At 44.0% G+C, this 26,569-nt stretch overlaps 1 protein-coding gene across 1 annotated transcript in view; it reads left to right on the top strand.

Annotated features, from left to right (window-relative positions):
- The window catches only part of LOC138487325 (uncharacterized), a 2,513,852-nt gene that overhangs the window by 2,380,893 nt on the left and 106,390 nt on the right, over positions 1 to 26,569 (top strand). The window contains exons 96-98 of the mRNA XM_069613924.1: positions 14,531 to 14,709; positions 17,660 to 17,793; positions 26,053 to 26,173. Of these exons, the coding sequence (XP_069470025.1) occupies positions 14,531 to 14,709; positions 17,660 to 17,793; positions 26,053 to 26,173 (434 nt within the window). The remainder of the gene's footprint in view (positions 1 to 14,530; positions 14,710 to 17,659; positions 17,794 to 26,052; positions 26,174 to 26,569) is intronic.

Raw genomic sequence — 26,569 nt, forward strand, 5'->3', positions numbered from 1 at the left:
GTAATGCTAAATGTGTCGACAACATGGCGTTACTCCCTTTGCAAATGTCTTCTGAGTCAGCAGCAATCAACAAGTCATCAATATACTGCAATAGTACACAACCTGCTGGTAGCTTTAGCATATCTAGTTGTTCTTTTAATGCTCTGCTATAAATACTTGGGCTCTCAGTGTAACCTTGTGGAATTTGTGTCAATGTGAAAGAACGCCCTCCTAGTGTGAAAGCAAATAGGTATCTGCTATCTGGGTGTACAGGAATGCTAAAAAAAGAATTCTTAAGATCGACTACACTAAAATATGAAGCCGAAGCCGGAATCATTGTCAAAATGGTGGTGACATCTGGGACCAACGGAAATTGGGGATCAACTACTTTATTCAATGCGCGTAAATCAATTATGAAACGGAACAGTATTTCATTACATCCTTTCTTATAAACTGGAAGAATGGGACTGTTAAAAGTGCTACCAGTAATCTCTTCACTCACATTTCTTTTAACCGAATCTGAAACAATGCATTTCAATTCCTTCTCTCCTACCACTGAAATTTTAAACGGGGGAATATGCGGCAATGTTACTGCCTCTTTCAAAACAACTCTCACTGGCTCTATTTACAAACAACCAACATCGTTATCATTCATCGCCCATATGCAAGTCGGTACCTTACTTAATTCTGTTGGTAGGGGTCTGGACAAGAATTGGTACACTGGCATTTTCTGTGGTGAAATCATCAAAAACACTCCATCAGGAGAACAATGAAAAACCACACAGTTTTTTTTAACAAGTTTAAACCTAATAGATTCTCTCCGCAATTTTGTGTCAACAGAAACGGGCAAGACTCAGTGAATGGACCTAATGTTATAGGCACTGACTATGACACCAGGCTAATTACTGGGGTGCCTGCGAACCGTACTGAAACATTCTTTTGCCCTGAAAGCGGTATTTCTGGAACCAAGTGATGGTCTATTGAGCACTTCTGTGCACCTGTGTCCACTAGAAAAGTGTGCTCCTTATTCCCAACTTTCATTTCTACGTAGGGTCCTTTCTGGTCAACAGGAATAGGTACTGTTTCCGACCCCTATTTTGGGCTGTCCTAGCGGAACAATACATCATCTGATGTAAAGTCACCAGAATAATATGTATTTGATTGAGTATCATAAACATTTCCATCTCCTGCTCCATTCTGCTTATTTTGATTCTGGCTCTGATTCTGGTTGTTGTTTCCTTGGTTATTCTGATTTTGTGGCATACCAGTGTTTCTATTTTGCCCCTGTGTTCCCGGGCGACCTCTGTTCTGTCGTCTCGGCCATTCCCATTTCTATTCTGCAAATGTGGGCACTGTGCTCGCCAAGGACCCTCTTCCTTACAGTATGCACATTGGCGCGGGTATTGGCGTCCCACGGAGCCTTTGCTCAGAAGCCCAGGAGGGCCACCGTACTTCGGAGGGGAGGCCAGGCCCCCTCCCTATTTCCTTTCCACATTATCCCCGCAGGGCAGGAAGCCCGCGGGGGAGCAAGGGCGCGGGTGTTGGCGTCCCGCGGAGCCTTTGCTCAGAAGCCCAGGAGGGCCACCGTACTTCAGAGGGGAGGCCACGCCCCCTCCCTATTTCCTTTCCACATTATCCCCGCTGGGCAGGAAGCCCGCGGGGGAGCAAGGTCCGGGTGTTGGCGTCCCGCGGAGCCTTTGCTCAGAAGCCCAGGAGGGCCACCGTACTTCGGAGGAGAGGCCACGCCCCCTCTTTATTTCCTTTCCACATTTTCCCCGCAGGGCAGGAAGCCTGCGGGGGAGCAAGGGCGCGGGTTTTGGCGTCCCGCGGAGGGTGTTTGTGGACCCGTGGAGGTGCACCACCTGGACTTTGTCCCTCTGACCCTGAGGCGGTACAAGGACACAGTGTTTCGGCGGTGAAGAGGGAGGCTCGGCCTGGATCCACCTGGGAGAAGAGGGTGAAGTAAGTGCAGGCGAGGGACTGTACTAGGAGCTGTTTGTCTGTGTGTCTTGGACAAGAGGGCAGAAACACTGGTGTGGACCCACTAAACACGCAATGTCACTCCTCAAGTCCCTAAGAACTTTGAAAGCTCATGGCCCACCAAAGAAACCCCCCCCCTTCCATCACAAGCACTCTCACCCTTCCCCCTCCCTTCGTTTTGTTCAGAGGTTCATCTCGCCCGCCAAGAGAGTGGTCCCAAACCCAAGCGAAAAGTCCTGGCTGTGAAGAGGTTTCGCCCTCAGGATCAAAAGGGAGCGCCAGTCAAAGCTCTAAACCTGGATGTGCAAAACATTCGTGCCAGCCCGGGAAAGACACTTTCTAGCTCCGCTCTGGCTAGCCCAACTGCGGGGGGCAGCTCATTTATTGACGACGACCCTGTGTGCAATCTCTCCCTGGGCAACAGAAGTTTTGGGAGTGTACCTATGCCCATAGTGTGCCCATTGGCCAGCCCCTCTCTCTACCTATCTCCACTTAGGGAGTCCAAGCAACCAAAATGTGAAACCTCCCGGGCTGTAGGGCCGGTTATTAACCCCCGAGTCGAGGTGGATCTGTCACTCGGGGGGTGTAAGTGCAAACAAGTTTTGGCTGAGTTGGCTGCTATTAGAATTTTGCTTACAACACTAATAGCCATTAAGGGGAGGGAGCAAAGGGAGGGGGAGCCCTTTCCCATTCCGATTGTCTGTAAGGGTCTCTCTGACTTTCCTCTGGTACACCCCAAGAACCAAGTCCCTCTGTGTCAGACATTGGAAAAGATCCCAGGGCAGGCGGCACCAAGTACAGTGAGCATGGTGGGGTGGCGGAATTTGCCCCAAGTCCAGTAGTCCTAAAAAGCCCTAATCATGAGGGGAAGATTGCCTTTGGTCCACGGCACAGAGACGGTCCATCTCAGCCTCCTGTTCAAGACCAGAATGGTCGAGCTACAGTGTATCTTCACGGGGTACCAAAAATGGAAAGGAACATGTTGGAGTCCAGGGAGTCTCTTGTAAACAAAAGTGTACACTGGTTACGATCCGTGAGAGGATGTTCCTTTATATCCAGGGAAACCTTGGTAGGCTGTCGGAGATTGGCCAGTGTGGGCAAGAGCTCGGAGTACATAGTGGAATTGGCTTTTGGGACTGGAGACTGGCGAGCAGGGTCCTGGGGCAATGGGGGGGGATGGGAGGGACACCAGGGAGCGGAATTCTAATCAGCCCACACTCCTATTTAGGCTCTATATCGCCCATGAGGCCAGTCAGGAGGACTTACCCCCTGTCTGGGGCAAACCTCACTCCCCAGAGCCGTGACCAGACAGGCTTTTTGGGGGTCAGGCCCAGGCAAGGTGAGTTATCCAGAGGGTGATGGGGGCCTTTGTTTCACCCTTTTCTTTCCCTAAGAGACTCTTTGCTGTACTATTCCAGTATATGGTCTATTGATTGTAAATGCTTTTTGTGTGTTGATTTTGCTTTGTGTTTGATGGATTTTTTTCAATCCGAATAAACTTGTTGACTGACTTACATTGATTAGGCCAAGTGGACCTCCATGCATGTTGGAGTAATTCCCTCGTCCTTGTGCATTTCCTCTACCCCTATTATTATTTGCTACCTGCTGTAGTAACATTCTTGTTTTTAGATTCACTCTATCTTTCACCTCTTTTTCTTTTTCTGTATTTACTCTATTTTCATAGTACTGTGCCATTTGTAATACTTCACTCTGTGATTTTGCTTGCCATGCACTTTCAGATGTCATTATCAAATTTTGGATTTGAGGTAGCAACCCTCTAACATATTTGTCAACAAATAGTCTTTTCCCGGGTTCAGTGCTTAAATCTTGACCACTAAAATCTGTAAACACTTCTTCAAATCTATTGAAAGAGTCAGTAGCCAACTCATCTTTGCCTGGCACGCATGCAGTTAGTTTGTCCCATATAATTCTTCTTTCAGGCACTATAACCTTCAATTTCTATATTGTTCGTGCTGGTAACGCTGACATATTTGACGATGGCTTTTCGCCTGCTTTTCTGTCCGCATCCTCTTTTATTAAATTTTCCCAAGTAGCACCCAAACTTTCATGATCATCTACATTCCTAATTTGCTTTCATATATCTGCTGGGAGAATTACAGGGAAGAATAGGTCAATATCGCTCATATTAAAAATTGGCAATCTCAAATACGATTCAATTTCTTTATAGAATCCCGCCAGATTCTTTCTTATATCAGGGATTGTTTGTTTTATATTATTCACCTCTCATCTAAAGAAAGGGACATGTACATATTGTGCTGTGTAATGTGCCTCTGTCACCTGTGCTGGGCCTCCATCAACACCTGGGGTTTCTGTTTTTGGCACAAAAGTGGGAGGTACTTCTCTCATTGGAAATATCGTACTAGCTTTCCCTCCTTTCTCTCTTCTATTATAAGTACTATAGCTAGATCAAGGGATAGAGCAGTCTTTCCAGTTTCGGACAAACACGCTCTCTTATGTACTGTCATTAACGCAGAGGGACAGCAATCATTTCTTTCAACATATTTATCTTGCAAATATTCAACCATTACTTGTAATGGTGTCCTTTGCATCTCTATCGTATACAGTTCAAACGTATCATACACCTCTATTATAGGAATACTAGCATCCATAATCCATCTAAGCGCTTGTCGCGTACATATTTTAATTTCTTCACTATCCGGTTTCGATGGCGGGCAAAATCGCTGCTGGACATATGTTGTCGACCCTCGTCTCCCTTTCCTTACCTCTTTGTACCAAAACCCAGGAGCAGAAAACATGTCTGAAGATAATTCATCAAGGTCATCTTTAAACTCGAATAACCTGTCCACATGCTCCTTCATTTCTGAATCACTTTCTCTCAATCGTGAAAAGGCATTCAAATCCTGCAACTTCTGTGGCAGTGCCATACCAGTTAATTGCTTCCATCTTTCCATAAGATATTCTCCCATGCATTCCAACAATACGTGTTTTTCACTGAGCTTCTTATAATCATACATCGACCCCAGCGTTGATGTCTCATCATTTCCTTCGATATATATTTCTGCCTGTTCTTTCAACTCTCTCTTTCTTTCCCTGCTGACCGCACTACGGGTTATCCTAGTGTACATGCTTTGTGCAGGCCCTGCCTCTCCAACGCTGCCTTCTCTGATAGCTGCGAATTCAAGCTCGGTAGGTGGAGGGGGAGTGGGATCTCATGTTCAGGAGGGGCTGGTGCAGATGGAACAACTGGACGGGTGGGTGGCAACCTGGGTTCTGTTTGAGCAATGGGCACTGATGCAATTGTGTCAATCTTACTTTTGGGGCGTTATTGCCTTTTCTCATTTAAAATCTTATTGATTAGTTCATCTGATGCATGCAACTCTTGTTGAGGATATATTTTTTCTATGCCTAATTCAAGGCTCCTATCTGCCCTTCTGATATCCTCATCCCACTGTTTTTCTTTCTGTTCTAGTGCTCTATCTGCATTAGATTTGTGCCTACGCGCATGTTTGTCTCTGCTTCTCAAGCGGAGGTTAGCTTCCTTCCTCCAGTCCCTAATGACGTCAATTGTTGCAGGGCGTGCTTTCTTGCGTAGCAATACTGATTCCAAATGTCCTATTCATGGCATCTCAAAACTACCATTTTTTGGCCATTGCAAATCTTCTACGTGTCTGGTCTGCCTATACCAAATTTCACAAAACATTATTGCCCCTACTCCATACTTCACATACATCTCGAACGCTGGTGACCTTACGGGTGGCACAGCCTGGCCAGTTTCCAAAGATTGTCTACCGCAGTGGAAAAATCCCACTAGACAGGAAGACAATTTCCCAGGCATGTTTGATTTTATTCGTACCTTAGCCTCGGCGTTTGATCTTGCAAGAGCAACTCTTAACCAATATCAGGGCTGTTAAGAATCGGGGCACGACTCACCTGATCAATCAACTCGTCTCTCAAGATGCAATTTCTCTGTATACAGACGCAACCAAGGATCGTCGTGTCTGCGTATCTGGCTCAATCTGCCTCGTTTCAGGACCCTCGCCTTCTTGCTCTCTGGGCGGATGCGTCGATCAGGGATCGGTTGTGTACAGATCCGCAAAGGAGTCTCTGATCACGTTCACAGGGTCGCCCCAAACACCTCTCGATCCCAGTTCGACGGCCTCGTCCTCGATTCGTTTTTTCAGCCTTCTTCAAATTTCAACGTACACGATGGAGCAAATGGGGGAGGGTCCCTATTCGGGTGGCATTTTTTGACGGGCACTGAAGACCCTCGCGCATGGAAACAAGGCACAATCACCATACATGAACTGATACGCCGGACACGAGGTTCAATTCCCAAAACCTAGGGTTTATTGCAAAGCAAACAGTCTCAGTCCGCCGACTGGATCTCACGTCTCGCAACGTGTGTCATCCAGACCTTGTGAGACCCAAGAGAGCGAGCATTCTACAACAGTCACATATATACAAAAAGATCATCACATTATCAGTCAGTGACACGTCAAAACTGCTCATAATGTATCTTTTTTAGAAAGGGTTCGGTGATTGACAATTATGACGAGTATGACACCTTCTAAGAGATTTATTCAGCAACAATTTGCAATCTGCGATGGCACAGACACTATCCTTTGTTACAGAGAACATAATGCTCTTGTTCTGTGAGCGAGCTGTGTTCGTAGGAGAGACATATTCCACAGCATGCTATCTTCTAGTTTCTATTTGTGTGCTAGGGGTCAGCTTGATCTAAAGGGGCCCAGTAAGGGGGGCCGTGAAGGAGAGTATAATTCATGTCTTTAGCTGCCTATTTCTACAGTTTCTGCAGTTTCAGCGAGACCAGCTGGCACCTGCTTGGTGATTAAATTCCTCTCTGCTCGCCTTCAAGGACTCGTGAGGGAGGAAAGCAATGTATTTCTGTCTGGGCTAGTCTCTCAACATGTAACTTGTGGCCTTGCTCTGTGCAGGGCAGAACAAAATAGAATTCATTTTTGCAAAGCGTTTGAACAGAAAAGCAACAGAAAGCAAAATGGTGAATTCTGTTGGTACAAAATGGATGCTCTATGGCTATGCTGACGATTCTGTACTGGCGGTGCAGGGCATATGATGCGGTTGGGTTTCGGCCAACATAATATACCGTCTATAATGTGGTAGGGTATTTTCTAGACTAACACAGGTGATGCCACATGTGTAGAAGGAAGTAGGGGAGGAGAAGGTGCCCATAGGACTTTGTAAGAGCGGTCAGTTGGGAAGGAGGTAAGCCATTCCAGTGCCCCCTCTGAGATACCAAAGGTGTCATGGAGACTCTGTATGTGGTTCACTATGTCAAATGCAGAAGAGAGATCAAGGAAGATGAGGACAGAAGCAGAGTTGGAATCAAGGGGTGCAATCAGTTCTTCACAGGTGTTCAGAAGAGCAGTTCCTATGCCTCTGGATGCTCGGAATCCAGATTGATGGTCATGGAGACTGCCAACAAGTTCAGTGTGGGAGTTGAGTTGGGCCATGGGCAACTTCTCAAGCAGTTTCCCCCAGGAAAAGGGTGATGGAGATGGGACGATTGTTGGCTGGGCAGGAAGAGTCTGCTGACAGTTTTTGAAGGATACGGCACACAAGGATGTGCTTGAGAGAGGATGGGAAAGAGCCATTAGCAAAGGAGTAGTTACAAAGATCAGAAGGGACGAGAGAGGAAATGTTGTGCTTGATGGTTCTGGATGAGTAAGGGGCAACCTGCTTGGAAGAGACCTTTATGGAGTTGACAACTCTGGTGACTTCTTCCGGAGAGACAGAGGTAAAGGAGGAAAAGGAGGAAGGAGTAGGGAGAGTGGTCAGGGGAGGCATGGGGGGTCAGTTGGAGGAGTGCATGACAAGGCTATTCAGTATGTCCTGGGTTTTTGAGGTGAAGTGAGTGGCAAGTGCATTGCAAAGGGCCTGGGAAGGAGCAAGGGCAGAGGATACTGCAGACGGGTTGGCAATTCACTGCAGATTTTGAAGAGTTCAGCCATGTTGTTGGACACGCCAGATACTCGTGCCTGAATCTGGGCCCTTTTTGGACACAGAGAGATAGTCTTTAATGCCTTTGAAGGAGAAGCAGGCAAGTTTGTCAGAGGGTGAACTTGAGGTGTGCCACTTCTGTTCTGCAGCCCTGCACTTATGTTTCCGGTCTACAAGTTCAGATTTATACCAGGCGTTAATGACTGGGGCAAGGATGTCAAGGTGTTGGTGATGGGAAAATAGAGGAGGATGCTGAAAGCAGAGGTAGAGTCTAAGTTGGGTGGGCTAGGGCGAATGAAGGTGGAAGTGAAGGCAGCGGCTGACGCTCATTTCATCAGATGGATTTTCATAAACGAGGTTGGCAGGGCTTTTGGAGGAGTTGTCACAAGGTCATAGGGACCCAGGCGGGAGGAGAGAAGAGAGTGGTCCAACCAAGAGAGAGGGGTGACCCGAGGAGTTAAGAGAGGGAGGTTGGAATGGATGATGGCATCCAGCGTGTGTCCGGCAGAGTGAGTTGGACCAGAAAGAAGAATGGAGAGGGATAGGGAGGTGCAGAGGTCAATGAAGAGGGTGGATGCTGTCCATGGGGAGTCTAATTGGATGTTAACGTCAACCAGGAATAGCAGGTTGGTGGTGGTTGAGAGTAAGGAGGAACAGAAATCAGCCCACTCAGAAAGAAACAGAGAGGAAGCACCTGGAGGCCAGTAAATGGTAGCAATGGTCAGGGTGGAGCAGGGAGAGATGACCAATGTATATACTAGGCTCTCAAAGGATGAATAGAACTGAGTGGGTAGGATGGAAGAAGGAATCCACTCAGAGAACATAGTTATTACCTACATTGGAGCAGAAACTTCTCTTGGATCTGGATTAAGCTCTTTCTTCTGTCTTTGATAAATCACCGTACGACCTTGATTTTCAGACCACATACTTGATTTGTTATCGTTGCCCCATCCTTTTCTTGGCTGGGGACACTTGGTATCCATGGCAAACCACTCTTATCAGACATATATCTATTGTTATGCAGAATAACAGAGGAAAGATACTCCCCCAACTCCAGTTATTAAAATGTACATGTCACACCAAAATTAGAATGTTTCAACAGAATGTGTTGACTTATCAGTGTCATGCTGAAGACAGAAAGTTTCTGGTTTGGTCAGAAGAGATTGGGTTCATCAACCTGGGAACAGTATGGTGCATTACTGTCTACAGCAGTATTCTACTCAGATTCAGTCATCATTTGACAGAAACTGTTCACATTAAATGAAAGGAACCAAAGTCAGTAATCAGGGTGCCAAATGTGCACATATGTTCTTGACAAAGAGCTGTTATTTTAAGCCTGCGTGGACGAGGTAACCACCCAGGGCAGCTGTCAAGTCAACATGATCAGATATTAAGCGCTGTGGAGGTATCTACTGTAGCCCCACTTAATTTTGATCAGATACCCAAGATTACAACAAATTCAGGAACACCTTTCAAACCCATCTGGTTCAGCCAGGACTTGTCTAGCAGGTAGACTTGTAGCTCACTAATCACTTCTCTTTTTTCTGCTTCTTCTTATCACTTTTCCCCTTGTATTTCAAGTACTACATGACAAAAACACTATAGTGCAGTACATTATTTAAGCAATAAGCCCCTTGCTGGGGGGCATTCAGCGAGGCCCCAGCAATATTGCTATTGGTGCTCCGGCAGGTAAAACTGGGGTGCTAATAGTGTCTTTTTGTAAGTTGTGAGAGGCTTTCCGCATTTAACAATGGAAAAAAGAAAAAAACAAATAAGATGACTGCCATGGAACGCGGTAAGGAACTAGATGTAGTCCCTTATCCCTTTCCATGGTGGCTATTAAAATTGATTAAAAAAAGTGAACAAAGAAAATGGACACCAGGAACGGGGAGAAGGGACTACACATAGTCCTTTCTCCCTTTCCATGGCAGCCAGTCAGAGAAAGGAAGCGAACATCGAGGACGTGGAATGATAGCAGGTAAGATTTAGTTGGGCTGGTAGCGACCTGGTGATGGCCGATCAGATCAAATGTTACAATTTGATATGTAAGATGCTCTTGCACACCCCTTCTCTGACAGAGGTGAAGCACCTTGATGAGTTTGTACATTGACATATATGTCGTGGGGTTTTGAACTTATTGATTGCTAGGCATGAACGAATGTGTTTGACACATATGATGGTTAGTGGAACATGTAACGTTAAAGAAAAATAGTTTGGTTTTGAAGCCATGGAGATTCGGAAACCTTGTTTTCATCCATTACTGGATGCGAGACGTGTTGGTAGTTTCCATTGCCACTACAATATTGCACACTAAACAGCTGCCTAATATGGCAACTGAAAAGGGGAGGTGAGAGAATGTGCATTGAAAATCGCAACAACCAGCATATCTGGCCCTCTTCTCAGGGAATGTTGTGTACACTGTCACTTCATCTTTAGCAGCACGAATCCTTACGCCAGCTCTTGTTGGTTTTGCCTAAGTACAGTTGGGTGTCATCAGCATGGGAAGTGTAGAGGGGATAGTTGCTTAAGGACATTTTAGAGGGAGATGTAAATAGATGTTGTAGAGAACGTGAGAATCTAACACAGGGCTGCCTTTGAAGCATGACATACTCGGGAGAAGCTAAGGTGTAATTTAGTCAAACCTTTATACTTGGCTGCTTGTACTGTGTTAGCCCAGTGTAATATGAACATTGTTTATCCAGAAAAGAAAACAGAGTGATACTTACATAGGCTAACAAAGTCATGTATTTACAAGCTTCTGTAATATTTCAGTCACTCCTTCAAACATAAGAGGAATGAAGCTGTTGGAAAAAAGGACAGCTTAAGAATTCACATCTGAAATGCCTTATCTGTTTGTGTGTGTGTTTCTGATTTGTGGTTACAATGACCCATACGCTTCAGAATGTATTCCCACACATTGCAGTCTGAAAGATTTAAATGAGACACTGCAGACTACATTGAAGCTGGCAAGAGAACAAAACACTGCCGGGCTGCTCTGAGAGAGGCTTGAAGGCATGGGTAGTTTCAGTCATGGTTTGTTCAAGCCTACTGAAGGTACACATGTCTTAAGCAGGGGTGGCTGTGTTTCCATATCGACTGAGCTTATTGCCCACCATGCCCATCTATGTGAAACCTTGGGTTAGGAAACACATTCATTTGTTTGACAATTGTATTTTGAATATTAAGCGGGCTTTTGGCAACATTTCTAGTATTGCCTCTAAAGGGCTGGCTAGACTGAAATAGAGCAAGTCATTTGCCAGGCTGATCCCTTATAGAGATTGGTGGTGGCACAGTAATCCCTGTGTTGAACCTGTGCCTATGAAAGGCCAATAGGGCAGAGGAACAATCAGTCATGTTGTGGGTCTTTGACTTGTGATAGCCGGTGTGAAAATTATGCGATCAGTTGTCATATTCAGAGTCTGCTTCTCTACATCTCATTAAAGAAATGGTAGAGTTTGACGTGTAACAGGAGCAGTCGCACCCTCTTGGAAGCTCATGGGGGCATAGATTTTAATGCACTGGAAGGGTTTGAGTTGTAGTGCATCTTCTTGTGCCTGAAGAAGTGACCTGAAGATTACGAAAGCTTAATTAAATATCACCTCTTCTCTTTTATTTGGGTCAAAGTTACGGTAGAGTGAAGATGATCTGATTCATCTCAATAAAACGGTGTCCGGTCAAAGGTTGGACCCCAAAACAATTGAATGCAATATGGTCGAGGCAATAGGACCGAAAACCAAAGGATCACATTTTGTTTTAAAATATATATATATTTTTTGGTTTTCGTATAGTAAAATAAAAGTGTTTTTTACACCCAAAAATATTCAACCCTTTGGTTTTCGGTCCTTTTGATTCGACCCTATTGCATTTCGGTCCTTTGGATTCGATCCTTTGACCTATAACCCAATAAAACACATTTTAGATGTCATCCCTTCCCATACACGTCACACTTCCAGTATTTTTTTGTGATGAATTGGATCATCTTAACTCATTCTTAACAAATGTTTTCCTCGATTTTCAAGGTCTTTTTAATGCTAAATCTTCACTAGGGTGCACTGGGCAGGGCTTTTGGCCATGACCCATATCATAACCTAGTAACTATCCAGATCCCACCGGCAATGTCCATTGACCATAACCTGTGCCCATGGTCATGCCCTTCAGCCTTATCTACTGTCCTGGTTATGGAAATAAAGCAAACAGACTGTGCCCCACTGGACAGTGTCTGCGGCCTACAGCGGCAACCCATATCGCTACCAAGTAACTAACCAGATCCCCCCCTTGCATGGCTTGCAGCCAGAGCTAGTGGCCCCAGCCTATGGCCGAGGCACATACCACCCTGCCTACTAACTTACTAGATCCCACTGCCCATAGCCGATGAGCTAGTGCCCACAGCATTTGGCCATATCCTATGTCCCATTTCCTCCAAATTAGGAAAAAGGTCTGTGGCCTTTAATAGGTTTTCACTTGCTGTAGCCACATGTCATATCCCCTTCCCTGGTAAATTATCAGATGTCAACGACAATGGGCACTGTCCCTTTTGCACCATAACACCTAAAAGTGCATGGGCCACTCACTGGTATGCAGTGAATTTAACAAATACAAAACAACCAATGGAATTTTTAATGAACCTAAAACATCTATAAAAAATAATGTTTTTTTAAAAACTATATATATGTAGTTGGGAATGGGAATAGTAGTTTTAGGGGATGGGGAAAGTATGAATAAAAAAGGGAGTTTTGGGTGGGAACCCCCCAAAAACAAAGAAAATAAAAATCATTTTAATTATTTTATAAATGTTTTGGGTTCGTTAAAAATAAATTTGTTGCTTTGTGATTCGTTAAAATCACATGTAACCCCACTGACTATTGGTCCATGTCCCCTTGTTCCCCCTCCTTTCATTTCTGTGATAGATCCCCCCAGTAAATTCCTGCAGAAACATAGCATAGTCATTGCAATGTCGCCTTGTATTACGGTGGTAATCATTACCGGTAATCATTCCCGATTAGAGCGACAATGGTAAAACACGCGACAATTTTAAAGTCTTCCCCATCCCCACTGCAACTCTTTTTTAATTGTTTTTATTGTTCATTTTTCATGCGCCTATAAACAAGTGTAAACCTTTATGTGTAAACGTCCTCTCATGAAAGGGCCATGTCCCACCTCTTTGGAAAATTCTCTATGACCGTCTCCTGTTGCCCTCTTTCACTCGCCGATGTATGGGACACATGGTTGTTTTCTGAGTGCGTCTTGTAAGGTTTCAATGGGAATCCCACAGGATTCCCCCGGTAAGACGAAAATGTTTGGTCACAAATTGCACTATCAAGCTCCCTCCTAACACTGCCACGAGACATGAGGCTCTCTTTTCTCCTCCCCACCTCTACCCTTATGTGAAACCATGCCTTTTCACCATCCAAATCTAGTTTTGAGCTCTTCATTTTCGACTGTCTGTGGGATTACTGTAGTAATCGCTTGCATCTCAGGAACATTTGCAGATTTCATTTCTGAAAAGTCTGACTGATGCAATGCACCATTGGAGATATAGAAACGTTTTTTTTTAAATGCGGTTACCCCCTTCATCACTGATTATATAGACTGATTTGCAACGAACAAAAATAAAGAATATCTGTGACGCCTGGTGCCCAACTTGCTTGTTATTTGGTGCACATCCATCAACAGGAGTCCAATGGAAGCACCTTCTTCGCTTTGGTAAAATGAATACGGGTAGTCCAAAAACATCTTTTGTGTTTTCCTAATAACTTTTCAACAATTCAACACATTTTCCCCAACGTGTTTAATTTAAGGCACCCACGCCAAACATTGTTTAAATAATTTCATCCAAATCCATCTGCCAAGTCAAAATGTATTAGCAGTAGGATTTTGGGAAACGTCAATGCACATTTTTTTTATCTTACTATGGGGCAGTGACTGCCACTATACATATATATATATATATATATTTATTTATTTTGCATTTTTAAAGCGCTCACACAGCCCGTGGGCATTGAGGCACTGTTACATGAATGGTTGCGTAATTGTTTTTGTCTTAGTTGCATTTTTCTAACGCGCTAAAATACCCAGAGGTTTCTAAGCACGGACCCGAGGATCGAAAATGTGTTGCTTCGTGTCGTCTTGCTTCCAAGACGTTGCCGCTGAGCTATCCTTCCGGGATATATATAAATGTAACCAGTGTACAGACACAGGTAGAGACGAGTCACACTCACAGTCAGGGAGAATCTTTAGCTTTGCAGTTCTTAAGCCCAAAGGAACACCAGCATCCACAACGTAGGGTTTAAATATCCCCTTTATTTGAAAAAAACACACAATGTTAACATTCTTCCGTTTAGCTCCGAAACAGTATCAGGAGGCACATATAAAGTTAACTCAAAGTTAGTCAAGCCAAACTGTGCACATTGTAAGATGTAACCATTTGAACAGCTTCTTTTGAAATTCCGAACAAGATGTTATGCTGCACACTCAAAATTCTTAAACTGTCTAATAATACAAACACAAGGATGAGGAACTCAATTAAACTCCTCAGAGACTGTGAATCACGTTTTTTGAATGGCCACAACATTTTCAAAACTGTATTCCTTGTGTACTTTACATTATGCAGATCTACAAGAGCGGCATAACCAACTGAAGCAGTGGCTGAAGAGAGGTCTGATGCCTTTTGCCAATGGTGAGAAAGAAGCCCTGACTGCGGTCCGACCTGGCGGTCTAGTCAACCCAGGGGCCTTGTTCACTGCACTGAGGCATGAATATGCCCTTCAGCATGGCTATTTGCTGGATGAGGTATGTATGTTTTGATCATCAATGTATGCTGTAGAGAGGTAGGGATAATATGTTAGCCAACAAAACAGTGCAGTTTGTCATCCGGTAAGGGCCAATATGTATTTAATGGATGAGCTTTTACACTCTGCTGTCTTTGCAAATATGGGTGCTTAATTTACTAAAGATGTTCTGTAGACCTTGGGATATAATGGGTGTGAATATCTGATGACCTTTACTAAAGTTGGATAATATGCTTAATCTTGAATTCCTGAGAAGGGTTTGCTGAATTAGTGTAAACCAATTTTCAAGCAAGAAACTTGCCTAGTTCACAGTTTGCTTAAATTCACTATTGTGCCTCTGGTTGAATTACGTGTGCTGTGTTTGGACTGTCATCTCATGACGCTTCAATATTAGTTATACTACCACAAATGTTCCTGGTGAATGAATATTCTATGTGCTATACTCCTGCCCAGCCCAACTCTTGAGACATGTCAGAACATGCGGAACAGGAATGCTTTCAGGCCTTGCTTTCTTTCAGCAGCTTTCCTGTACATTAGAATACAACTATACCAATGGGCAACCATGAACCACTTCTATTCATGACTCAAATCATTACTAGCATAGATTTGTTCTTTTGAGTTCACTCATACATTTTGCACTCTATAGTGTTTCTACCCTTGGGTCAAATGATGTGGCTAGGTCCACCATTAGTTCTCCTGTGTACCTTGAGTTTGTTCCGAAACCTCCTTCCCTCGGTTTTAAACCACCTGTTGTGTTCAGTATGCCTGCTCATATCAAATTGTAAGTCTTAGCTATAACCCAATGCAATTTTTCTAACAGGGCTTCAATTAGTACAACTAGATATATTTGTCTTAAAGTGGTGGTTTTGCAAATTAACTGTTATTGGAGGTAACAAAAGCCAGGTGTATGCTATGGCAGATGTAGCAATTTAGTAACAACTAGCCCTCCGCGGCATAACCTATGCTATTCTAGCATATTTTAACGGTCAATATCGGTCAGTAATTCATAGCGTCACTTCTGCCCCCCTTCTTAAATATCGGAAATTACCACTGATACCACTGATTACCACTGATCACTTCCAGAAAGGGGGCGTGACTTATTAATGGTCCTTGAAAAAGCTAAACAAACAGGTAACCGTCGTCTTTTGAATTTGAAAGGCATATTTGTATCAGATGGAATGCGAGGTATGCAATGTATGAGAACAGTATCTAAGTTCCATCAATTACACATGCCTCTATGATGTGTCTTTGAAGACGTGCAATTGTCAACCTTGTTCCTTTGCAAAGTCCCTGTGATGGCACAAACTTGCGTAGTTGCATATTTACAGCATCACCTTTCAGTTTAAGCTCATTAGGGGGCATTCATTCTACTGCATTTTGCTCTTTAGAGACTGCAACGTTAAGCCGGTAATTAACTGTTCATTGACACTAAAACCGATGTGCCCTGTGTGAAGAGACGTTGGGGTGGGAGGAAGTAACTTGTAATTATTCAGAATGTTTGTGATAGTGGAAGGTGAAGATGACTGCTTAGAACCGTGCTCTTTCTGTTTGTTAAAATGGGAGCTATTGTTGAAGTAGAAAGGCACACAGAGGTGCACTTTGTCATTTGGGCAGGAGAGGGCAACCTAACCCTGATAAATTGCATCAGCTGAGTACGGAAACATACCTAAGCGTTTTATATAGAGAGAGAGATGCCATGCACTGTTTGTGGCCATTAGATGGATATTGGCCCTTCTGGTCTGATTTTAAATTAGAATAAACCTGGAGAGATGGGTACATAAGACTATTTGACAAAACCGAGAAGGGGGACGATTACAATGATTCATAATGCACTCTTTGTAAAATCCAAAATAAAACCTATCATATTGAATATCAGCTCTTCAGATAATGCTATTTTTTGTAGAGGCTGAAGTAACACATACACTTCAAATGACAATATTCATATCAAATCCATTTGAGCAATGCCTACATATCCCAGAAATAAAAATGTAATCTACCCTGATGAACATTCTCAAGTTTATATTAAGCAGTGGTTTGTACTGTTCACAGAAACAATGGCATATATATGGGATTTTAGTCAGCCAAATGATAGGAGAGGTGTGGCCACTACACCGTAGCGTTCTCTCCACAGCTTCCCTGGGGGACTTCATATAATCCCATCCCATTTCTCACAAATCAAAAAGCTTCCCCAAATTGCCAATACTGAAGTTGGAATAGTAAATTACCCCCTCTTAGAATATTTGGGAGGACAGGACTCACATTTCTCCAGCGTAGTTCATTTACACTTTTCACTTCAGTTTTAGAAATATTTTCAGATTTGGGTTCAGAATTCTCCCTCACCCTTTGATGTATTATCAGTATGTGTTTGCTAGCATTACACTTTGAGGATTACAATATAATCAGACAGGTGCCATGTCATATCTATAGGATGATAACAAGATAAACTCCAACAATTGTAATGGTAGTATGTTTGTATTGATTTACCATATGGGTTAGAGTACACTCAAATGTATCTAATATAGACATTGAAAGTCTGCAGTGTGACCTGTCACTGTGTAGAGGTATTCAGACACAAGACCCATGCACTTATAATGGCAGAGAACGCCTCATCATACTGCCATATCTCCATTCCTTTCATTTTTGGATGCCCACTGATACCTACTGTAATGCTGTGGTTTCAAATGTTTTATTCACCTTCTCATACAAATATTTAATGTGCAGTAGCCTATCTCCTAGACACCTAAGTATACACCCACCCATAACTAGCTATATTTTTAATTTTTCTATGCATGTCCCCAACATTGCCAGATTTCCTCTCTCAAACTCATCCTTCGTTGTCTTTCCAGCGTTGCAATTTCTTAAAAACCTATGCCAAACCTATATCATATTCACAATACGAAAAAAAGAAAAGTGATTCACTAATGAAAGGATTTGTTTTTCTTTGCCTGCAGGTGGTACTCAGCTGTCAGATATCTGAATATCCTGATTACAAACCCCAAGCTCTGGTATATCAGCTTTACCTTGAAAGACTTTTCTTGCAGAACGCCATGTGGGATTTCAAGCACAACCATCTAATAGATTCAAGGTTTGGCATGCAATCAAAAGACTCTTTTCTCCATAATTTAAACGTAGCTCTATTGAAGTTAAAACAGTTTTGTTTTCAGAAATGGCATTCCCAGCCCTCGCTATGGAAAACGTTGCAGAGAGAAGGTAGAAGGAATGTATATTGCAAAGAACCAAAAAAGATTATTGGTACCTTTACCATTACATGTTTCCCATTATTGTAATATATTCAACAAATAGCTACATGTTTGAGGCTTCACAGCGTTGTGTGTGGTTGTACGGAAGCATATATACTTTGAGGCATCTGGGAACAGGAAGCGTTCTGCCAGGGAACTCCCAACGGTGCCGGACAAAGGAAGACACATGCAGATGAAACTGTAAAACTGAAGAGTGATAGATGGAAGGTTTATAAAATATCATACCTCAGCCACCCTGCAAACTATCATTTGTTCAGCCTGTTATTTCAGAAGGAGAAAGCCATATAAAGTCAGCTTATTTGCTTAACTTGTTGGTTACTATGGGTATATTGGATAATTTGCTGGGCCTTACTAACCTATTACTGATTGTATTGGTTGATACTGGCCTGTGGTTAATTTGTTGGTCAGTAGTGGCCTATTTACTTACTTTGTTGGTTGCTAACAGCATATTGTTTATGTATTGGTTACTACCAACCTGCCTACCTTTGTATGCGGACATCCATGCCTACAATTCGCACAATGCAAAGGAACAAAATGACTGTATTAGCATTTCCCAAATAGAAAGGTACATGTTTGCAGCGAGTAGAGTGCTCGCTTTGACACCTGTGCAGAGCCTGCTAATGAAGGTTTGAATCCCGGCGGGGTCAAACTCAGCCTTTCATCCTTCCGAGGTCGATAAATGAGCACCACACACAGTGGGTAATAAAAAGCAGCGCTCGGATACCTGAGGGTTCGTAGCACTATATAAATGCAAAATTATTATTACATTATTATTATAATAAAATTATTATTATTATTATTATTGTTATTATTGGCATGCATGCACTTATCTGCTCAAACAATGCAATTTCACATTCCACGCTTCTCCTCAACACACTCTCCCCACTTTTTACATGGGCATTCCATGCACACCCTGCAAGGTCCAATATTGCTTTTCCCAAATCCCAAGCACCATTTCCACCCTTTAATCTACTGACAAAAGGGACACTTCTATCATTTTATCTGACCCCTCATTCCCTCCTAGGAGCTTCCCCTCTCTTCCACCTCTCTGACCCCTTTCTTCCAACTACTCTAAATCCAATGCTGGACTATGGAATGTCCAACTACTTTGGCCAAAACCTCCTTCCTCACTGACTGCTTTGACTGCCACCAACCGTATGATACTACAAAATGTGCACATCTACTGACTGTCTCCATCACTTTCTCCCACTAACCTTGTGTGGCAAAGTGGGGCATTGGAGCATGCCTCATGATTAACGGGGACTTCCTTCCCTTCAACAACTCTTCCACCTCTCATATTCTTAACTCTTCCTTTGCTGTTCAAATCCCCACAACAACTACACTTACTACTCTTTTCCATTATCAGAGCACTGGCTCACTCACATATTTCTTCCCTGAACTTGACCTCACTATTGAGTCCTTTCCCCTTAAGTCCCTCATCAGAGACTTCAACCTTACAACAGTCCATATTACCTAATGACTGAGCTTGACACCATCCTTGCAGGCCACACCCTGGCTGCCCTCCACAAGCAGCCAATGCTCAGTCATGGCAACACTCTCGATGTTATCTTACTCTCCTCATCACTCAACACTTGTCCCTCCTCCATTCCTTGCTCTTCCTCTGACAACTCCCTTTTGCTCTTCCTGTCCTTTTCCCCCCTCCTTTCTTCCTCCACCTACCTCTCCCAATAATAGGCCAAAGTTAAAATCTGATTCAAGGGTTCCCTAGCAACCAAAGGGACATCTCCTCTCCTAGTTTTCGCTCCACTGTATGATATCTCTTTTCAATGACGCCTTTATGCTCCCTTTGTGCAGCTCTCTCCTGCTTTTTCTTTTACCCATCTACCACCCATCATACCCAACCTTGGAATATCCCTTCAATCCATTTGCTGAGGGCTCCCATGTGTCTCCATGTGCTACACCGTCATAAGTCCCATTTTGATGCCGGCCATATCAGCAACAAGAAATTATTTTTTATTTATCTACTGACCCAGATGAAACTCCCTTACCAACCTCATCTCTTCTCTCTGCGCCCATCCCTGCCAACTATCCTCTATTCTGCATGTCATGCTCACCCCAATGCTTGTTCAGCTCTCGACGCTGCCAATCCATTCTCTATCCTTGTTACTCTGACCATTATTATTATCCTCTGCCCTTGACTGGATCACTTCTAAACCTACCTGACTGGTCCTTCTCCAACTCTTAGAACACTGGCACTTCCCCTCTCACTCTCCTGCCAGTGGAGGCTCCTAAAAGATCTGTCCCTGGCCCTGTTCTCATCCCACTCAACCCCTACTGTCTTAGTAAACTAATCTCTTCCTTTGACTTCTGGTGCTTGTTTGCAGGTGACATCAACATTTTATTTCTCTTATCCTCCTTCATTCCTTAGCTATTCTCTTACATATTAAAGTGTCTCACTGCCATCTTGTCATGTCATGTTTTCAACTCATCTAAGAACAAAGTTATCTAAACCCTAGTTCTCAAACCCTTCCCTCTATCCTTTAACCTGGAGAACCTCACCACATGCCCACGCCTTGCAACCCGAGTGCCCTTTCTGACAGAGAAGCTTTACAAAGTCATTACATCTCCTGCCACACCAACCAAGATTAACTTTCTGAATATCCACAAAATCTGTCCGACCTCACCTACTGAAACCTTGATCTCCTCTCTTGTTCTTAGCCAAGGTGACTACTATGCTAGACTCCTCTTGGCCCTTCCCTCTAGTCTATTTCACCTGCAACTAAATACTCAACTTTGAAACTGTGAACGTCCTTCAACTTGCCATTTTCTTCTCCAACCCCTGCCCATCACCGGGATGTGTGATGCTCTCCATGCAGCACCAATTCCTCTTAAAATTCCTCCTACTTTTATTGACACCTTGTTATAGACTGCTGGCCCTTACCTACTCTGGTTAATTCCACAACCTTGTACTCCACACCTTTCACCATTTATTCCCATGCCATCCTCAATCCCTCAGTTTTGCTCCCTACTGCGCTGCTTTCAGCTTTCACTCCTTTACCCTTCTTGTTCCCTTCCACTGGAATGCCTAACCCCTTGATATCAGGAACATAGCCACTGTACATGTATTCAAGACTGCTCTCAAAACGCACCTCATTTCCAGGAGGGTGGGGCCAGTGCTCTTCATTGGCATCTACCCCCCTAACCTCGGGCCATATAACATGAGGGCAAACAAAATGTATACATTGTTTACAATGTGTTATGTCCTCAGTTCATGAGTGTTCATTATTTAATAAATAATGTACATAGGGGCTCATTACAAGTATGGCAGCGCAGTGACAAATGGCAGTAATTGAGTGGTAATTATGTTACCGCCACATTATCACACTGCCGTACTACATGATTGGAGGCAAAGTGGAGGATTCACCGTCAGAAAAAAGTTAGAGGTAAAGCCACCTCTTTACCCCTCCCCTCAACCCCCGAAATTGACAAAATGGGCAGAATTACCACTGCCGGAATTACCTCTGGTAGTAATTCCACTGAAATCTACATGGACTCCAATAAATGGAGACCAACACCACCTACCACCACTTGTACTCTGGTGGTAAATCCACCAGACCAAGAGGCGGTAACAGTAATTCCATTTGGAATACTGCACAACTCATAATGAGGCCCTATATAGGGCCTAATTCACAGAGCGTTTTCCAATGGGGATTTGCCATTATAAAACGCTTCTGTGAATTAGGCCCATAGTCTTATTTGTCTCTAATGTTCATAGTCCATGTTCCCACCTGTTTGTAAATGCAAAAGGAAATATCGAGGCTGAGTACCCCAAAAGGAAATACACCAAACACGGGCTATAAAGATTCACAGATCTTTATTCTATAACTGTACAGTTTACAAAGAAACAAAGTATCAGATAGCTATCTGGCCCTCAGTACATCACAGCAAATACCAGCCCTTTCGGTGTGAGAAGTGAGAGGTACTGGACATCTAAACAGTTCTGCTTTTTATACATTTCCAATCATAATGTCCAGCCTCCCTACAGGTTAATAATACTCGGTCTAGGGTTTGTGCCGAGTTCACTTCTAGTTTGTCCAACTATATGCATATGGATCATCTTCAGTTTACACATTAACAAGTCACAATGGCAACAGTATATTCTCAGATCTAACAATAAGCCTTAACCCATATCCTATACAATGTAGTTCAACAAGTGTCCACGTTCAGTATTTAGACAACATTGTGGTTGATGTATGTCCGCGGATCGGACTTGTTGGCGCAGGTAATCCTCTGTCTACAAGTCAGACATGGGACAAGGTCTCTTTACTCAACCCAAATATTCGGCCAACAGACAGTTCATACATTAACTTGTGTACAAAGGGCAGGACGGCTCAGTTACAAGCGGAAAACACTGTCCACTATTTCAGAACACAGAGTTACTTTGGAGCAGAAATCAAAATGGCGGATGGACCTAAAATGGCTGCTAAGTCGATCTAAGATTGGAACTTTGAAAAGCACTCTGAATAGGGTGTTCTCTGCATGCTGCTGTTTTGCTTACATACAATTTCTGAAAGAAATGCCCAACTTCCGCTGCATTAAAAACATATAATCAGTAGCTCAAAAGAAATGCTTACGGATTCCTGAAAAAATGAAAATGTAGACAAAGGTAGAATTGCTTTAGGCTAATTCCGATATCGGGTCAGTGAAACAACAGTTACAAAGAGCAGTTTGCGTTTGATGGGAGGTCCTAGTATCCTAGGGCACCGATAGGTCACAGCAGCACCGGAAAATAATGCTGGTAACAGCCACCTGATTATCATAAAAGCATTGTGTATTGCCCGTATAAGCGTCACAAGGTAGAGACAGGACCAATTTATATGGATTCCCCAAACCCAACAGCTCCACGGTTCAGTTGTACAGGCAAGAACACAACATGAAAACATACTAAATATAAAAATGTTCCCAGAAAGACCAAGACCTTCAAATAGTCATCTAACCTACCCAAAGAATGAAAAACTTAGAAGATAAGGTGACTCACCTGGCATCATTCCCCTGCGTGAAAAGGATGAGCAGAACATTTATCAAGTCAATTTATGCCTTTCATGACACAAGAAGGAGAGAAGACAAAACCTTAACAGTGGGAGGGAGGAAAAACACACAAAGCAGGGTAGCTTTGTGGAGATAAATCTGGCACTTTAACTCCAAAAATCAGTGGATTTACCATGCAGTAAATCGTCCAGTGGTAAATCTGAAAAAAATTCCCATGGAGTCATATGGACGCCAAAAATGGGCAATTATCATCACTTGTAATCCCGTGGTAAACCCAAAGCACTACGTGGCAGTACCAGTAATCGGGTTTGGGGGTAATGCATCAGATTTACCAACAATTTACCCGCAAACTCATAATGAGGCCTACTATATTCTGTGCATGTGTCTCAGATACATTGGGCCTCATTATAACTCCAGCGGTAGCCGTGCCGGTAAAAAACGTCAGGCTGCCGCCGGAGTTATGCTTTTTTTCCGGCAAAAAAAGTAACTCCCCATTCCCCATTGGAGTCCCATTTGGCGCATGTGGAGGATGGATACACTGGCATTGTGTGCAAAAGTGCCGGTGCATCTGGTAAAGTCTGCGGGTGGGTGTTACGCTCACTTGACTCCCACGGAGCGCTGGCCTGGTTCGCGCTGCTGTGACCTCTTCTAAGGTGATGCGCAGGGTTCGGAAGACGGACTGGACCGGGCCCCCAAATCTGGCTTGTCTGGCTCGCAGAAGTATCCTTCTGTAAGCGAAAATAGGGGATTAACTGTCTGCGGGGTAATGCAATCGGCCTCCCACTTTCCCCTCTCACCCTCCTTGAAACCCTTCTGTGATTTCTTGTAGCGTCTCACCTTAGGGTCTGGAAGGACGAGCTCTCCATCCTGCTTCTGATGCAGGGGCGCGCTGCTATCCAGTTACTTCACTGGATTTTCAGATTGGTGAGAACCAAACTTGCTTGGCTTCCAGGTAAGTTTTTTGATAAGAGGTTCCCCTTGTGTCCATGCATTAATGTACTAATGCTAGTGTCTTTTTCCCCATAGGGGCCGGGGTACGGAATGCCGGGGAACAGGCACCGACCCGAGATGAGAGGTGAAATCCTTGTAGAAATCAGGTAAGTCTTTAATGAGCGTTTTTTTGGTAATGTCTTTTCATTCCCTCATTAACGTTGATGTCTCTTTTTCCCCTTAGGGGACGGGGTCTGGAAATGCCAGGATGCGGCCCGGACCCGAAATGAAGAGGGAATGAATCAACAGGTAAGTCTTAACATGGAGATTTAGCTTTCCTTATTCCCTTCTCTCTCTCACCTTTTGTTCTGGTGTTTTTCTCCCTAGGCGCTGGGGCGTGACTGCGAATCCGGATGATCGCTGCTGAACATGGAGGCGCCCTGTAAAGGTGAGTGGAATGCGGCGCTGCAGCGATCGACGCGATGAGCTTTTAAATTAAAGTCTTCCTTTTCAGGATTGTCGGCGAGATGTCTCCGGGATGCGGATTTAGCAGGTAAGGACTTTTCCTTCTTCTGTTCTCTTCTTCTCTTCCTTTGCAGGTGATCCAGGATGCTGGCAGGCGCGGCAGAAGTCAGGATGCAGGAGCAGACACGGTGAGCGTCCAGCTGCTAGATGCAGAACAATGCGAAGCACGTGTGGCTGTTCGGGTGGGGTTTAAATAGCCTTGGAAGAAGTTCCAGGTATGTATCCTTCCTTCAATCAGGTATGTATCCTTCCCCGACCACGCCCGGATGGTAAATTAGTCCCACAGGTAAAGTAGTTCCTTTCAGGCCTCAAGGAGGCCGGGATCCTGCAGCATGGTCTGCATCAGGTAAGTGCACCCAAGCATTCCCATAATGAGCCTGGCGCCTATGGCGCCAGGACTGATGTCTTTTATGAGCCTGGCGCCATAGGCGCCAGGACACTGTCCAAAGGGCCCCTATATGGGGTTGCTGGGTCCTTCCTTGGGGACTGGATTTCCGCTTTCGGGGACGCCGGGCTTGAACCGGCTCCCCGGGAGCGGGCATCATGACAGCGGGTGCCATTCCACCCGCCAGGTCCCACCTGCTGGGTGGGAGAGCATCCTGGCCGCAAATTTGTACTTTGCCGGTAAGCCTACCGGCACTGTTGTTACCAGACCGGCAATGTTATAATGAGGCCCATTGTGAGAATTTTCTAAGACTAAGGGCCTCATTACGAAGTTGGCAGTAATGCGCAAGTGCAACCGGCAGGTTGCCACCAACACCGTAACACCATTTTCACCACCCGACTTCCTGGTGTGACCGGGACAAGTCCAGGCGGCGCTGGAAAATCAGACGGTGGGAAATGTTAGTCCCCATTCCCGTGGAGTTCGATAGGACTCCACGGGAATTGGGACTTGGAAGCACCGGCACCATTGCTAGCAGTGCCGGCACTTCTGTGACAACTGTGCCTACTGGGGCCGCTGCGCCGGGCAGGTCAGACATGTCAGGCTGCGAGGCCCCGGCAGGCAGTGTTGTAGTCTGCCGTTCTGGAATAGGTGCCGGTACATTGCTAACGGCACCCTTAATTCCTGACCGGCAGACATGTGAGAGGCCCACCTTTCCTCATCCTCTATTTTTTGTTTTTCTCTGAAAGGAAGTTATGAAGGCCATAATGAATATGAAATGGAAAAAAAAAGACCTGAAGGTCAAATTAATATGGAAAGGAAACAAAATACATTTGCACGACAATGACAAAAAGGAAATAATTGCAATCTGTTTTGTCATTCCCACTAATGAATGTCTCCTATATCTTGATGTGCAAGTCTTTTTATAGGAAGCAAGGCCATTTGTGACAAGCCAAGTGATTGGATAGCTATCAAGCACTATTCCACATATAATAAGCTGAAGGGAATAATTATTCTATTCTTGAATGCAAGTAGCATACACTCATACAACCCTGCCAGTACCTACAGGAACGCTGCACCTACAATGTCCTCATTACGTGTTTGACAGTAATTCCAGTTGTCTGGTTCTTAAGCCTCACGATTTGACTTGCATATCTGAGTTTAGGCTTTGTGTGCAATGAATATTGAACATCACCAAATGCATTATTTAAAAAAAAGTACATTGAATTTCTTGCAGGAAAGAACTTTTCCCTCTGCCATTTGTCACTATTACGCCAGCACACCAAATGGATGTAAAATCTAACGAGGAAGGAATTGAGATTTATGAGTGTCCCTTGTACATGGACAATACAAAGCAGGTATGAGCGGTGGTGTTAGTTAAGTAATCACGGTGATTGGGTACAGTGGTAAAATGATTTTTTTATTGTAATATAAGAAACAGGCTGTCTCTGTGTCCTTGCTTTTTACTGCTTAACAATTTGCATATATTCCAAAAATCGAATTGCTTCATATTCCCAATTTCTTATTCCAAATTATTATTCCCACCTTCGAATTTAAATATCTGCACCACTGGCTGACTCCCACACCAAACTATGAAATGGAATGTAAAAAAAGATTCAGTCCAGTGGACCAAGGCTCCATGCCCTTGCATATCTTTTCTATTTGTCATGCATTTCTTCACTTAACTTCTTTAATCTCCACTGATTTGTGATATTTGCCGTGGTTCTAATTGTATTAATGCAGTATGCCCTTGT

Source organism: Ambystoma mexicanum, chromosome 9 (genome assembly GCF_040938575.1).
Source record: "Ambystoma mexicanum isolate Mex_15411 chromosome 9, UKY_AmexF1_1, whole genome shotgun sequence".
NCBI lineage: Eukaryota > Metazoa > Chordata > Amphibia > Caudata > Ambystomatidae > Ambystoma > Ambystoma mexicanum.